Genomic DNA, 16,546 nt, shown 5'->3' with positions numbered 1-16,546 from the left:
CTTTGAATGCTGTTGAAGTAGCTGACACATTTCATCACGGAAATGGTTGTGTATCAATTGTGTGTGCGTGTGTAATGAATCTGTGTCTGCTTTGCATATTACTATTAATTAATGAGGTATTATAGGAGAGTTCAAACTAAAGATCTGAGGAAAAACCCAGAAGCAAAATCACTTAGTCCTGATGCCAACCTGCCATTTGCTGGTAGTTTTAATTACTCAAGAAGCATTTAGGCTTAGAAACAGGACTCCCAGTAGCTAAGAAATAATTTATTCAGTAGGCTTGAACTAAATGATACTTAGTAATTTGGGGACATGTGAAGATGTCTACATATTTTAGAAACTGCAGTGTTGCGGACCAGACACAGGAATGTTGATTCATGACAGAAGCATTTATACAAATGTCAAAAAGAACAAACACCCATCAGTTTTTGACATAATTGTTAGACATAATAACAAAGTTATACTAAACCCCAATGCTTTTCAGAGAACTGTGGATCTTTAGTATTGTATGTTTTTTCAGTTTAATTGTAATTTAAACCAGTAATTGACAGAGGTATAAATAAATAACATTACAAATCATCTCCTCCCTTTAGGGAACTGAGTGAGTGGAAACACAGCCTTTAATAATGTTTTGCTTTGGGAGATTTCAGCCCAGTCCCCTCTTTTTAAAACAAATTTTCACTCAATAGGTCATTTTTAGATGAAGCCAGTCACACAGATTAAGAAAAAAGAGAGGACAAAGGACATCTAGATCATGGAAGTTAGGACTTCCTAAATCACATTGTACATGCTCTTTCAATAAAGATTAATCATAACTAGGGGAGAAAGAGTGTAGGGGATGGAATAATTAATTTACATGCTGTCTGGGGCATTTTAGACTAGAATCTTCCCTCCCTAGAATGCAGCAATTCCACTGTGACTTTTACGCTGAGACTTAACGTAACAAAAGCTACACAAAGGGTGCTCTTCTGAAGACACATAAAATACTAAAGAATATCTATGCATTTTAGTTCCAGTGATGCAAAAAAGCGGTCAAAGCACAATAAATAATCTTGAAAATAAGAAAAAATCACATATATTTTCTGAGGTGAAAGAGAAAAAGTATGTCTGCCAAGAAAAAATGACAAACAGTCCAAACCCAATTACAAAGTTTAGCTACAACAATTTTCCATGGTGGCTGGTTGACTCCTAGGATCATAATGATGTGATGCAGTGTTAACACAAGGTTTGGGGTTGGGCCACTTTCTTCTGTCTTGTGTCACAATTTTCCTGTGATTTTTCTTACGAACAGTCACAACATGCAGCAGTGAAGGAGGCCAAGATATTCTGAAATTAGATTACTAGCATTTTGGCTAAGGATCATGTCTAATATCGTGTGATATGTTGTTTCTATATGGAACTATACATTATCGTAAGATGGGCCTGAAATGCTTACTGACTCTTAGTTCTCTAATAATCTCCAATTAAGTCATGTTGATCATAGTCCCATGTTGGCAAAATTACATGCAAACATATGAGGACAGTGATGTTGAGTTTGGTCTTCTGGGAGCTGCAGGAGACACTGTATTTTATGGTATATATGGTCTATTTCTGTACATCTCAGTATATGCCATCCATGAAGCTGATTACATTACTGTGTCCGACTTGCTCTGGAGAAAGTATGTTGTTATGTAAACTTCAGTCTGGCCTCATTGGCCCACCTTGAGGAAGGAGATACAGTCCTTCAGAGTATAGGTGACTGGCATTCTGTGTAACAAGAAGTGATTTTTTTTGCTGGGGCCTGTTGCTCTCAGAGCCGTATAGTAAAAAACTGATATGATAGTGACAGCATGTGAAGCAGGATAAATGCCAATGTCAACAGCTGCAATTCTTGACTTTATTCAGAAACTGTCTGTGACGACCTGGCATATTTCTCATGCACTCTTCCAAGCACACAAAATGATGTCCTGCATGCAGAACAGTTCATTTACAGCACAATACTGTCCTTTTCTAATATTAACTAATTATGCATCTCACAAGTCCATGATAATCAATGTGGAATCTTCTTTCCCTGTTTGTCATCAGTTTCCCTGATATATCAACTGGAAATTGTCCAAGCTGCTGCAGAGAACAATCTGTACGTGTGTGCTGCAGTGAAGGCTGTGGTCCTAGGTTTGCTATTACATGGAGCAAGGAGGAACCTTTGTTTTGCCAAAATCATGATGAACGCAGAGATATCCTTACCCTTCACAGGACACCAAATTATCCCCACTACACAAAACTCAGACACAGTAAAGCGCAGGAATTTTACACCAGTTGTAATCTATTTGGTGTTTTATCCCTCCTTTCAACACAGGAGCTTACTTCTGCATCTCATGTTATTCTTCCTTGGTGGTGCCTGAGATGGACAAACGGATAATTCTTAGAGAATTAAACGTCTGTGTGGATAGCAACCATTTCAGATTAGTTCAGGACCTCAGGACATTATAACATTCAGGAAATGCTTCCAAGTAATTTACAGCTATTTCATACATTTCACTGAAATGATGGTATCTGAAAGCACAAACCTAATGCTCCAGTTTTCAGTAATGGAAGCTGTGAGGGCTGATGGAAACAGAAAACTGACTTCCTTGGCTTCATGAAATAATTCCAGATAATGGCACAACTGCTCAGTGTATGTCTGGTTGGATGATATGATATGGTATGGTGTGATAAACTTTCCTTTAACTATTCATGTATTATCTCCTATAGTGTAATTGCACTGAATAATGACTGCAGACAATCAGTACTGCTGCAGGACTAAGGCTTGCTTTCCTGCCTTCATCTGTGAAGCGATTTTAAATTTATGCATTAACAAAGGCAGATAATCTGGGGGGGAATAAAGTAAGAGTACAGGCCAGTAATGAAAATGATTGCTAGTTTTAGTGCCAGTAACTGGTCTTTATTTCTTTGTGAAAAATGTGTAGATGATGCAGTATTTGTGGACTGAGCTACACATATTCATCTGGTTCAAGACAAGTTCAAGTCAAAACCAAGCTTCAATATCCAGATTAACTTTGGTGCCTCTCTGGGAATCAGTCAGAAGTGGTAGGCAGGCACAGCAGGCAGTCTCTGTAAATCACACAGAGCAAACTCCAGCTAATGTCTTAACAGACTCCAATGTGCTGGGGATATAAAGCAGGAAATTACTGCATTAAAGAAAACAATTGAGGAAATATGTTGAGAACAAACTTACAGGCAAAGCAGAGTCTTCCTTTTTGAACCTCTGGTTTTTTGGCCATTCTTGGGTTTTTGGAAGAACTGTAATGGATTCTGAGAAAGAAACCTCATAGGAGAGCTCCTCTGTTACGGATGGGCTGCCTTTATCTAGTCCACAGTCTAGACAGCTATTAGCTGAAAATAAGGGAAATTTTATGTGAATGCTGAATGTATGCCTGCATTTAGTACAGAGACATTAAAAAAGTGAAGCAAGATGACAAAAATCTTGAGAAAGTAATAAAGGAAGTGCTTCAAAGAGGAATTTCAGTTTCAACCACAGCATGTTCCTGTTTTGTCTGGAGGAAATAACCCCTTAGAAATAAAATCCCTATTTTCATTTTAGATTATTCAACTTGTTTCTTTTCGTGAGAAAGATAGTCAAGCTGGAACTTCCTGTTTATCAGGAATTATCAAGTTTTTATACTCCATCCTTGTCTACCCAGGCCAGCAAACTGTGGTGGCACTTGTCTAATGAACAATTAAAAATAAGAGTTCCTGACATAAAAATACTGTTGACATGGTTTCTTAGGTTACTGTTGACTTACGTACAATTATAAGACATTGTGCATATATTTTATATGCTCACGTATGTGTATTATTCACAGTTGCTAATTTAGGTTTGTAGCACCAAAACAGGATACAATGTACAGACTTCCAGTTTGTAAAACACTTTACTACTGGAATTTCTGGCAGATATTGTGAAAAGACTTACTGCTTTACTCTGGTTTTGTCACCTCCTGAAATTAGTAGATTCCAGAGGAAAATTTTTGAAATCAGTAAAATCAAGCACAGAAATACGCTATTATGATGAAGTCTGAAGTATGATAACACATGTGAGTTCCAGTGTTGCCAACTTTTATGACTGATCTCTCACATCTTGGGACAATTTTTTGGTTTTCCTTAAAGTCCGAATTGGAACTGAATCATAATTTTCACTGGAAGTGAAGTAAAATTTCAGCCCCCAGGAGTGCAGAGTTTACTAACATGACCCAGGTGCATTCACAAGCCATGGAAATCAGAAAGTGAATTAAAAATCATGACATGTTTTGTAAACAAGTGCATGCCCTATGATTTTTGAATCATTGTATTTACAGATATAGGGACTTAAAATTTTGCAACACTGTTTTGCCATTTTGGCATGAAAAAGCTCTGTTTTATTAAGTGGCTCCTGGCTTCTAAACTGTAGCCTTAGATGTTACCTATTGGCCAAGCTGTTTAAGACGTTTTCCATCTCTCTTGTGGTACCATCTCTCTTGTGGTCCCATGGACCTGGGACCATAGACAGTCCATGGTACCCTGGCCATTTGGTTCCCCGGCTGTTCTAATATAACTTTTTGAGGTGCAGAGGTCTCAGCAGGGCAGCTTTTGCAACCAAGGAAAATGTTTGTGGCAATACAGGTAAGCATCTAAGGTTCTGGTTTAGAAACTCAGAGGGGTTGGAACTCGATGATCTTAAGGTCCTTTCCAACCCAAACTGTTCTACTATTCTATGATTCTATTACTATCCATTTAGTTAAGCTCTGAACAGCGGTGACGGGAAAGGCTTTCAAAACAAGCCTTCCGTATTCCCATGGAAGGCTGCTAGCAGTTATACAGACACTGAGCAGAGCAGAGCAATCATTTTCATTGGCACTGCCAGCCACTGTCGGAGCAAAGTGTTTAAGGGATGTCCAAAATAACACCATTAGTAGATCAGAATAATAAGGCAGAAGCAGAAAAATTATAAATATCTAATACTACAGTTTCTGCAGTACTGGAGAAGAAATGTCAAAGAAATATGCACCTTTCTTGTCATGATTTGCAAAAAGAAAATACACTGCTGTCATATTTTGGACAAATTCTGGACCATATTTTTAGAGGTTATTTTTACATTCACAGCCTTGCAATGATCAGTACTTTTTGGACACTGATGCCTCAAGGGCAGCAGTCTGCGTCTGTACAACACTGCTGTTGAATGGGAAACTTTAGTTCCTGCATGACAATAAGCTGACAACGATTTTAAGGTGATACATGCAGCAACATAAAAGAGAGGACTAACCTCTGAACCACAAAAGGTTTTCTGTCTATCATTTTCCTAGGAGGAAGTGAACACTGGTTACATGTTGGCATACTCACAGCTAACTGATTTCCAAACTGGCTTCTGCCCAGGAAGCTGGATACCATTAGAAGGAACTGGTGACACTGGAACTGTCTCAAATGTGGGCTGATAGGCAAGGAAAAACGATCAGACTGCAGTGAAGGTAAACGTCTATGGACAGAAACTGCTACAGTTCAAGCAATCATTCTCAGGTTACACTCCTTTGCCAAATTTAAACAACCTGTTGTGATTCTCCAGAGTACATTTCTCATAGCCAAGCCTGAGAATTAATCTTCTCTAGGCTGCATAGATTTGGATTATGTTGAGGTCAGTAATATTGCAGCTCACTGTAGCTAATGAGTCTTGTCCTATATAATGACTGAAATTAGCCAAGTAAATTGCTGTACATAATTGTACTAAGTGAAAGGTCCTTGTCAAATTGTAATCCATCCTGCTTTTAATCATTTTGGCAACAAATCTTTTTGAGGGCTCTCTGACACATGGTGCATATCCGCTGCTTCCAAGCACCTGTCAGAAATCAAGTTGATCGCTGCCTTTCAGGATTTGGACACCAACAAATTGTTGGATGGATGTCCTCCCATAGGTTATATGCTAACGCTTTATGAGTGAGCTGCAAAAAAAGTTTCAGGAAAAAAAAACCCTAACCTTTTCCATAGTCCAGTTAGTTTCTTTCCACTCCAGAAATCATTCTGCACTGTATGAAAATGGGGGAAGTGTGTGTGGTACAGCAGAAAAGGGGCTCAGAAACCCAGGGGATGACTTTGAAGCACTGCCACCTCTTCTTGGCAGCAGAGTTATGCCCTTGTTCTGTGTGGTTCTGGGACTCATAAAGACAAATCTGAGTGTTTATGTGTACACAGGGCAGTAGCAGCTCATCTACATTTTCTTGGGTAGAAAAAAAACAACAAAGCCAGGAATTTAAAAAATGCTCTGAAGGATACTCAGTGAAAATAGCTACGTCCCAAACCAGTTTCGTATTTCCCCTTTTGTCCTCTGAAGCCTGGTGGGAGCCCTTGGAGCTACCCCTTTGTAAATCTGCTGCCTCACCCTCTCTCTAGTGTCGTCCCGTTCCCTCCCCCCCCCCCCCCCCCCCCCCCCCGTTGGAGATGCTCCAGCTTTCCATCTGAACCTGGTCCCATTATCCCCCAATAGCTGCTCTTTAAATTGCTCTTTAAATTGCTAAATTGGCTGTTTATCAACAAGCAGTAATGCCTCAGGGCAGAAATTTTGTCTTCCCCACTTGTAGCCAATGCACAGGAGCAACATTCAGGCTGCTATAAAATGTCAGATATTCAAAAGACAGGCAGCTCTTCCAATTGGAAGCCTGAAATAATGTTGCAGTTGTTTTATTCAGTCTTATCCTCTGAGCTATTTGGGTAACAAAGTCAAATGTAACGAATAAAATTTCTCTTGAGACAGTCCATTCAATGGTCCACAAACTTGATAGCAAACAGGATTTGAGTCACATGGACTTCCTTTGCCAGGAGACTGTAAGGACCATTGATTTTTCTGAAAGGAGAACTGTAGGATGCTTTTGTGATAAAATCCTATAACATTTACACAAAAGGTTTTAGGACAATAAAAAAAGCATTACAAATTTCAGGTGAGAATATGGAAGTGGAGGGGATGGTTAAACCAGCCTCAGCAATTTGGGAAAATCAAACATAGAAGTAATTACTCTGCTGCTTAAGGTCCAGATGGAGAAATTAATGGTAGCAACTGGCTGATGTACTTTCACTGCTCAAAATGCCTGACCCTGTGAACAGTATTGAGAATAGATTTGCAGTGAGTCAAGTTTATTAAGGAGGAAATCCTTCCAGCCTTGTTATACAGATGAAATCAATAGTGAAGCAGCTGCAGTAACCAGGTTGTGTTAAGCATGGTGAAGCTGGCAGAGGGGAGCTGACAGTACAACTCTGCTCCACCACCCAGCAGTGCTTGCAACAGTCTGCAGCCTGCTTTAGCTTGTGGCAATTGAATAACGTGAACCATATACAGTATCAGGGGTAGCTATTCTTGGTCTCATTTCCCAGCCTCCACAGTGAGAGTGTATAAAGAAGCCAAATCTATGTCTCTTTTGTGAAAATCTCTTCCAAACAGGACCCCCCTCCTCCCCGTTTGGGGGATTTTTTTTAGATCTTATGATAATATGATAAAAAGAAAGCAAAGACTGGGAATAAAACCATTTTAATGCATGAATTTTAAAGATCCAGATTATTTCTTCGGTAAAAAAGATTAAAAATCTTTGGAAGCTTGTGTGTTAATGAATGTGAAAGGCAAAGAGTCAAATTATGTCTTTAAATTGGAACAGCTTTATTCATTTGGCTGGGGCTTCAGCAAAGGGAAGACTCCTCATATCCTGATTTCTGACTGAAAGTGTTTCATTAGACAGTCCTCATTATCCAGTACTAAAAGTGAGCCCAGTCTTTACTTGCACAATATACACAGGAATTTCCAATTGGAAGAGGAAACCAGAAGAGCAAGAAAAAGATGGAAATTAAGTAGACAGCTCTTCAGTAGCTATCCTTATTGTAGAGGACGCAAAACAAAATCGTTGGAGCACCAAAGCAATCAAATTCTATCAGCAGTCCTGCAGTTAAGTAAAATAAAATAAAGACAGAGAAGGATAGCCTTACGGCTCTGGTGAGGATACAAGTTGCTCATGCTTTGGATATTTTCATATTTCTAAGTACTGTCATCACAAATACCTATTCATGCAAATAGCTCTGGGTTAGTTAGTGATTCTTCTTTAATTAGGACATGATTTCCTCATGCATTGCTCAAGTGAAGTGCTCCTCCAACTCTTGCAGAGTTTTGGCTGATCACAACGTACATGATTGGGCTGTTAATGAGTCCAATGTTTCATTTCCTCCCTCCAATAATAAAATCAATGTTTTGCCCCCCGTTTATATTCTGCTGTTGATTTTTCTAGCCTTTGAGGACTAGCAAAGCCAATAGCTTTTGATGGAAGCAGCAGGGTACCAGCAGTAAGGAAAATCAGGCCACAGTGATTAATAAAACCACCCAATTTAAATCTCCGTGGCTGGCTGTTAAGCCTGCTTTGTGTAGGCTTGTCTCAAGCAGACCAGAGGCATCTCCACTGGGGCAGGCTACTCCACCAAGGCATCAGTCTTGGGGAGGCAAGGTACTACAGGTGCTGCATTTTGCCCCAGGGATCACAGCACCTTTCCAAGATGGGCAAACCCAAACCCACAAAAAAAAAGAAAAAAAAAAAGTGAAATATGTCTTAATTTCCTTTCATTTCAATCCACTTGGGCTGTTGAGGGACCACTCCTGCTCTGAGAGGATGAACTTCAAGGCAGGATGAGGGAAAAGCACCTTTTGCTCTATGTTGACCCACACAGAGGTAGTAATAGCAAACATCTAGTAGGCAGGTGTTTTTCAGAGCAGAGAGAAGAAAATAGGGCAAGTCTCTCATCCTCCCCTCACTGGATGACAACTATTCTTCAGTGTCCCCTAAATCTCATCTCAGGTGACCCTAGTGAGCTAATCACCTTTTCTCTCATCATTAGCCACACAAGAGAGTAATCCATCCTCTGATCCATTCCTCTAGGCTCCTGCAACGCTTAGGTTGTTGAGAAGTTGTAAATCCATCCTCCTAATGGGGAGGATTATAGAGTTATGTGAAACAATTAGAGCTGTTTTGCTATTGGCAGCAGATGTGCTTCTCCCCTTCCCAACTAAAAAGCAGGATGAGAAAGCAAAACTCCTGCATATCATTTCAAGCAGGCTTTTTACCAGTCTCTCTTCAGCAGCTGTGCTGAAAAGATGTGCCCCTCCCTGTTCCCTGACGCTCTTATTTTTTAGCTGGGTTGTTTTTAATGTGGATTGCTTTCCCAAAGTGATTCACCAACAGCTGCAGTGCCATGCCCAAAGAGGCAAGAGAGCGCGAGGGACTGCTTCAGCTGATACCCCTTTACAAAGAACAGCTTAGGAAACCCTCAGGTCAGGGCAGAACCCCCTTGTAGTGTGTTTGTCCCTGAGGAGCTGATAATTAGGACAAAGTTTCTAAATCCCATAATAAGCAGCAGAGATAGGAGCAATAGTGGGAATGTTAAAATTGTGCTGGGAACCTTTCAGGCTTTTAAAAATACCAACTGCTTCACAGCCCATTGCAGGGAGGTGATGGTGTGCTTTGCAGCTGTGTTTGTGTATCTGTGTTTAACATTTAGGTAAGCACCCTGCAGAACTGCATATTTTTGTGGGAAAAAGAATTAGATGTCCTAATTACTTATGTGGTCTTTCAGGCTTTCACAGTACAGAACTATTAAGTGAACTGAATTTCAGAGGAGATAAAACAGTGATTTGAAGGGTGACGGTTCTGAAGCTTCTGATTCCTTTAGCAAGTAAGAAACAAGAGTTGAAAAATAAGCTGGTGAAAACCAGATCAATAATGTGCCCATCTGAGAGAACTGGTATTATTTGGCTGATTGAAATTTATTAGGAAACTTAAGCTTTTTTATAATTATTAGAATTTTTAAACACATTAAGGTTTACAGATACTTGAATCAGGAGAAGTGTTCTAATCTAATAAGAAGTGCCATCAGCTTCTTAATGTTCATGCAAACATGCCTGATGATTTCTCATGCAAGAAAGTCTGCCCACAGAAAACTACTGGATGCTTCTAGATACATTTGTGGGATATGTGCAAGAGGTTCAAAATAGCCCAGATATGTAAATTGGAGACAATAAGTTACCTCCTCAACCATTATATCTTTGCAAATTTAATATAAATATGCAGCTACAATTTTGTTTCCCAAATTTTAAATTTATCCAGGATGCAAACTTTGAGGAGAAGGTAGGACAAATAAAAAAAGACAATACAATTTCATAATGAAAAAAAATTCATGGAATTTTGTAGTGGCAAGAATTTTAATATTAATTTCAAAGGTGAGCTTACTGGTGACTCCCATTTAGGATATCATGAGTAACATACGTAAGGTCGTGCGTGCAATTTTTGTACATTGGACTAAATTCACAGAGTTGAATGCATTCACAAAAATCAAGATGTGTAGGGATCATCAGGGGAAAGCGGGTGAAAACATCAGAGGCAATGCTCATTTCTGAGGCCATGAAGCAAATTAACAGTTAATAGATTTTCATTTGCTGTGTATGTGAAATGTAACTGTCAGTGTACATATTGCAATCATGCTGGCAGGGGTTTAATTGCTTATGCATATTTGAAGCCCAGTTGCTTCATTAGAGAAGTTTTACTTCACCATTGAGACTGCTGAGTAAATAGCATGTGTCCCCAGAAGCCAGCAAAAATTTGAATAGCTGCCAAGAGTAACTCACCAATTTCCAAAAAATAAGGGAGTAAATGTTAGTCTTGATAGGAGATTGCAGGAGGAAGGCTGGCAACAAATGCCACATTATGTTACAGGTTAGCTGCAAAACTCTGCACCACTTATTTTTTGGTTTCTTCCTTTCCTCTCAAAATGTAGAAAATACAACATTATAGTCTGGACTTAGTGTTGGAAACTGCTACTGGCTGTCCATACATTGTTGGCAGAAAAGGGTTCCTGTCTGGTAGAAGCTTTGATGAGCTACTTGCAAAGTGCATATAAATCAAGCTCAAAGGCATTTGGTAGGATGCATTAGCTACTTACAGAGGAGTCACTGGTGCCAAAGATATCTCGCACATCCCGGACTGTGTGCTTATTCTTCTTCCTCAGGGTCTGAGTGTAGGTGTTGTACCTCTTCTGTACGGCAGCAGCTTGAGTTCGGGTCAGAGTGGACAGCAGGGCCTGGCCATCTTCCTCTTCAGCTCCCGAGATCAATGTAGATAAACCTACATCTTGCAGCCATTCTGCCTCCAACTCCCCTTCTGCGGAGGAAGAGAGTGCGTTACCAGGCCTGGTAAGGGAGGAAGAGGGGACTGAGGGAAGGGTGGTGGCATGATAGACTGCTGCCTTAGCCTTTACCTCAAGAAGACTCAAATTCCAATCTTTCTTAGGCCACAAGTGTAAGCAAATTTAGTTTTTTCAACATACTGTCAATTTTCAGTTTGGCAGTGTCTGCACAGGAGAGGCTTAGGAAAAGAACAGAAGAGGAACTTTTAACCTGTGCATCAACATGTTTGTGTGAAGAAGGCAGGAGAGTAACTAATCTGACATGGCAGGGTAAAACTAACCCCTCATTCAAGAGCATAAATCTCCTCAGTTACCTTTTATACCGTGTTTTACCAGTAAGCCATTTGGCAAGTGGAAATTAAATTGGTATTCCAATTAAAATACACAAAAATGCTGAAGTGATGTATACAACAGAATAACATATTTGCACATTAAAGATAATATTTGACATGACAGAGAGTCAACTGTTCATCAGACACCTAGGGAAAATGCCACACTGAGAGAAATGTGATGTCCACCTGGTCCAATAGCCTGTTTTGAACAAGATGAGTAAGAGCTGGAGCTGCTCACTAAAAAGCAAGCATCAGTTAGGGGTAGGTATCAGAGGCCAGGTAGGGGTGGAAGATGCAAAAGTAGCTATCCTAGATATCATTCTGATTTCCAAAAAATTAAAAACTGTTTAATATTCTACACCCCAGCAATTCTTGATATCTTGATTAGTGACTAGTATCTTCTTTGATCCTGTTCAATACTTGTTTCTCAACTGGTTCAACACTGCAGTTGGTTCCATAGTGAGATTATACACAGTGTAGAAAAGCATTTTCTTTCCTTACTCTATCGGACATAGGGGAAGCTTCTGGCATCTACTCATGGAACCACACCTGCAGCCCCCTCCCTGCCACCAAAACCTTGCCATGCAAAGCCAATAAAGGGCTTCAGCTAGATACCTCTTACATTAAATGTTATCCTCTGTCAACATAGGACAGAGAGAAGCTCCTGATGTACCGTCTCTAAATAATTCAGTAATTTTAAATTTTGCTATAACTGCTTTTTTGTCTGCTTTTAAAAGTAATCAATCATAGTATTTTAAAATTTCTCTTCATTATAGGAGCTTTTGTTTTAGTTCTCTGGACAATCCCAGCTCAACAATATGCTGGTTGAGACAAGACAATAATTGAATTCCAGCCTTGACTAAAGAAGAGGTATTACAAACAAACATGTCAGACAGGAAATAGACTAATTTGCAGCATGGCCTATAAAACAACTAGTCAATGCACTTATTGTTCTTGTCCCAGCACTGGTCTTAATGGTAGGCTGGTATTTCTACTCTCCCTTTATTGCCTCTTCTTGACATCAGAATGCAGGCAGATTGATAGATACCAGTTTGCTGCACTTTGGCAGTTAGATACACAAAAGAAAATTACAGGACTGGACCATAGGGACAAGTGAAATCATCTTACATGTACAATCACTGACTTTGTTGTTAACTGCCTTGTCTCTTTACAAAGCTCTACAAAGGTATCTGCTTCTCTGCACCCTGCTTTGTGTTAGACAGGGGTATAACAGGCCCTGTATCCCCTGAAACAACTTGTCTATGCTTCAAGCCTTTCTGTATCCACAGATATGATGACAGTTTGTTCCTTTCCCTTCTTTGTAAGCCTTGAACCAAGGGTTCTTCTGCCATCCTCTCCCTTCTTTCTAACAAGGTTTTATTTCTGTGTGCAGTTGTTCTAGCCACATCCATTCATGTTTCAGTTTCTTAATTATATTCATTTTGGCTTTTGTCCTGACATATTCTTCCCAAGAATTGAGTTTTTAATCAAACTTGGCTTTCATGATTCTATGAAAAATAGTAAAGCAGACATGAAATTCTGTATGCCTACCAACCACCCCGGCAACTTGTTTTCTCTGGCTTTTGCCTTTTTCCTGTTCCAACCCCTCACAAACAATAGACCAAGGAATCGCAACAACAAACAGAGAAGCAAAACTGTTAAAGAGAAGGAATTCCTGCATTTAAAACCCTCAGAATTTTATGATGCATAGGTTTAAAAAAGGACAACCCCTCCCCCCATGTTGTTTTACAAAACACTGTTTTTCTAGTGGCAGCTACTTATACAGCAGGGTCTTGATATTGCCAGATATGCAAGACAAACAGAGCTACCCTCTAGTTGGTAAGTCTCTTTTCCTCTGATGTCTTTCCTTGCTAGGAAAGACACGTGCCTTTCTTTGAATTTGTCAGTTATAACCTCAAGTAACTCACAGCATTGCAGCCTTGTAACACCAAGTTTTAAAGCAGTTCTGCATATCACTGCCATCTTAAATATTCCATGACTTCCTCTTCCCTTACATTTCCATCCCTTGTATTACTTGCTATGATCTGACCTTTCTTGTCCATAGTTACTAATGTCAACAGAGTAAGTGTGCTGATGTCTTCCCCTTAAACATGTGGTCCAGCATAAAACAACACTGTGGCTTTGACAATATCAGTGATGCCTGGCTGCTATCACCCTTTGGCTTCCTTCTTAAGGATTCTGCATCTCTTCCTCTCAAAGACATCATAAAAGGGTGGTGAATATTTGCTTTTATTTTGCTTTGAGGACTTCCACAATGATTTGCAGCTTTTTGATCCTCAGTAAGGAGTATTACCCTATTAGGAGCTTAATAGAACTACTCACTATTATTTCTGAGATTTATTATCCCAGACTGAATGTATGCCTGAGGTTAGTAACTAGGACAAGCACTGCCTGATTTTATGTGTGTGTATACAATATATATGTGTTTGAAACAACAATATGACCATAAATGACTTGCGGCGATGTATTGCAGTTTACCTTGCTGTCTCATTTTCAGTTCAGGACAGAGGGTTAAAAATCAGTGCAGTGTAATGAGATGTCACTAGACAAAGGGTAACATGGGACTGCACCAGAATTTGCAGTGTTGTGAAGATTTAGCTCAGGAGTGATGAAACTGATGGAAAAGTTTCTGAGAACATGGAAAATGGGCTCCTGTATTGCCTTGTCCTACTAACTTACCCACCTTAGCAACTCACAGATATGTGGCATTCCCCCAGCCCTGAAGACAATTCAGGGACACCCAGTTTACAGTGACAATTGTATGAAGGGGACACTGAGAGGTTCACAATTTCTTTCTGGGGTCTCCAAGCTAAAGAGTACGATCAGACAGGAATTTTCCCAACAAGGTCAAACTGATTGAGGCAGATTGCTCTTCTGCCTTCCCATAACAATAACCATAAAGTTTCAGTGTTACACCTCGGCCTATTTTTATTTGAAACCACGTGCCAGCACGAAGAAATGCAGTTTGGATTTAAGCTGCCAGACCATAACCCTCATTGCAGTCCAAGACTTCTGGTAAACAAATGTCTTCTTTTGCTTCTAGGAGACCCCTACTGGGAACCAGCAAGTGGGAGGTATTCCCCATGGAAACAGTATATAGTTGGAGCTAGGTATCTCTGTGAGGGATACTTATCATAACTGGTTATGATTACATATTTGGTTGCTTAATAAAGTTTTCTCTCTGGTAGCAGAATTAATGACATCCCGTTGCACACCAAGGTAAGAAAAATACATTGTCACTCATGCTAATAATTGTGTAGAAAGAACACACCATTGTTTCAAAATCTATCCCTAGATCAGTAGTTACGAGACTAGTGGCTGTGTTGCACAAAAGTGTTGAAGAAGTTATTGGTGGGTCGTGACCTTGTTTTCATCATATAGTAACACCTGGTATTTTGTGTTGCACAATATAATGCATTTGTAAGTGGGGTCATAACTGGAAAAAATAAGAACTGCTGTTCTAGATGCTATCAAATAATCTAACCCAAAGTTGCATTGCAACAAGCTAGTGCAGGCTATTACACGTCTTTCCAAATATATTACGAAAAAGGAGAGGGGAACACATTAAGGTAACAGAATGAAATCGTAATACCTTCAGCATAATTCGTGTAAGTGATGAATGAATTTTGGCAAGTGGGGAGTCTGAATAATGTAGGCATCCATATACTCAGACTTATCTCTAATCTCTCTTTGAATTATATTTGAATTGAGCAATCTCAAACGGGCAGTTATTAAATTTCTGATAGCACCAAATGATATCTAACTAAAACTTGCTTCAAGAATTTCGTAACTTATACATCAAACCAAAAGGTAAAAAATTTAAAATTCCAGTACACTAAAAGAACTTTGTGGCCCTTTTATATCTTTTGGTTTAGTTTATTTAATGCTGGAGATGAAGTTTTCATTTAGTGCTTCTTTGTTCTTACACCATATCTATCCTCTTGAAGCACAAATAAGATCAACACAAAAAAACTTACTTCAGAAGTCAATTACCAGCCCCAGTGCATGAACCAGACTGAATTATTGTTTCTTTCCAGTGACATCTTGTAGATTTACCATGATGTTCAGGAGTGGAGCTACAGTGACCATAGACACAGCCTAGCACTTCTGCTCATACTGGGAAACACAGCAAGAGAGATCAGGGCATGACTAAAGAGACAAGTCAAAGCCAAGGTGTGAGGAAGAAGTGCTGTTTGTGTGCTCACCATCAGCAGGTTTGAACTCCAAGAGTGTTGCTTCGTCAGATCCATCTTCACTGCTCTCCTTGATGCTCTCAACTTCGCACCAGAAGTCCTCCATGGAGGTGCTGTCCATGGAGGCCTGTGAGTTGGAGCGACTGAATGCAGGAGGAGGTGCTGACTCGTTGGAAAGCATCCTGTTAATTCTTCGACAACGAGAGAAAGACTTTCTGAAAAGAGAGAGAAATGAAATTAAAAATGTCTCTCTGTCAGGCTAACTTGCACCATGCACACAGAGCACACAATTAAGGCTTCACCAGTGCCACCAGAAACTTATTTGGGGAAAAATATTTTAAATTCTTTGTGCCTCAGTTTCTCTTTCTATCTCTTCCTGTTTGCTTATTGGCTGAAATGCTTTAGTGCAAACTTATTTGGGGAAAAATAATCAGACTCGGGAACCCTTAAATATTTTACAAACTCATCTTGGCTCCAAAAAAGAATTAGAAACATGAAATATCTTAATTCAGAAGAATAATTACATTTTATTTGAAAACCCATTAAAAAGTATTCATTTTTTTCTTGAATTAAATTATGTTAAAAGAAATCTTAACAAAATACGTCTTTGAAATGAAGTATGTTTTAGGCCAAACAAAGGGTTTCCATCACAGGTTCAAAAAACCTATGATTCACTAAAAATCAAATTTCAAGTTATGATTCAGTACAGTGATTGAATCAAAAAGAAGTTTGTTCCTTACTCCTTTATTCTCATCTTTTTCCCGTGTAAATTCTTGCAGCTAGAAAGCAGTT

The 16,546-nt window shown here is 39.4% G+C and overlaps 1 protein-coding gene across 3 annotated transcripts in view; it reads right to left on the bottom strand.

Moving 5' to 3' along the window:
- Positions 1–16,546, bottom strand: part of ARHGAP28 (Rho GTPase activating protein 28) — an 80,065-nt gene that overhangs the window by 14,908 nt on the left and 48,611 nt on the right. For all 3 annotated transcript variants that reach the window (XM_062632955.1, XM_062632957.1, XM_062632958.1), the window contains 4 exons: positions 15,767–15,969; positions 10,966–11,183; positions 5,353–5,440; positions 3,215–3,372 (listed from right to left, as the gene is read on the bottom strand). In XM_062632955.1, coding sequence (XP_062488939.1) covers positions 3,215–3,372; positions 5,353–5,440; positions 10,966–11,183; positions 15,767–15,969 — 667 coding nt within the window. The remainder of the gene's footprint in view (positions 1–3,214; positions 3,373–5,352; positions 5,441–10,965; positions 11,184–15,766; positions 15,970–16,546) is intronic.

Source organism: Pezoporus occidentalis, unplaced genomic scaffold, assembly GCF_034315485.1.
Source record: "Pezoporus occidentalis ecotype Australia unplaced genomic scaffold, CSIRO_AGI_Poc_V1 ctg4, whole genome shotgun sequence".
NCBI lineage: Eukaryota > Metazoa > Chordata > Aves > Psittaciformes > Psittacidae > Pezoporus > Pezoporus occidentalis.
Note: the sequence above shows the minus strand (reverse complement) of the source record. Positions and strands in the feature narration are given on the sequence as shown.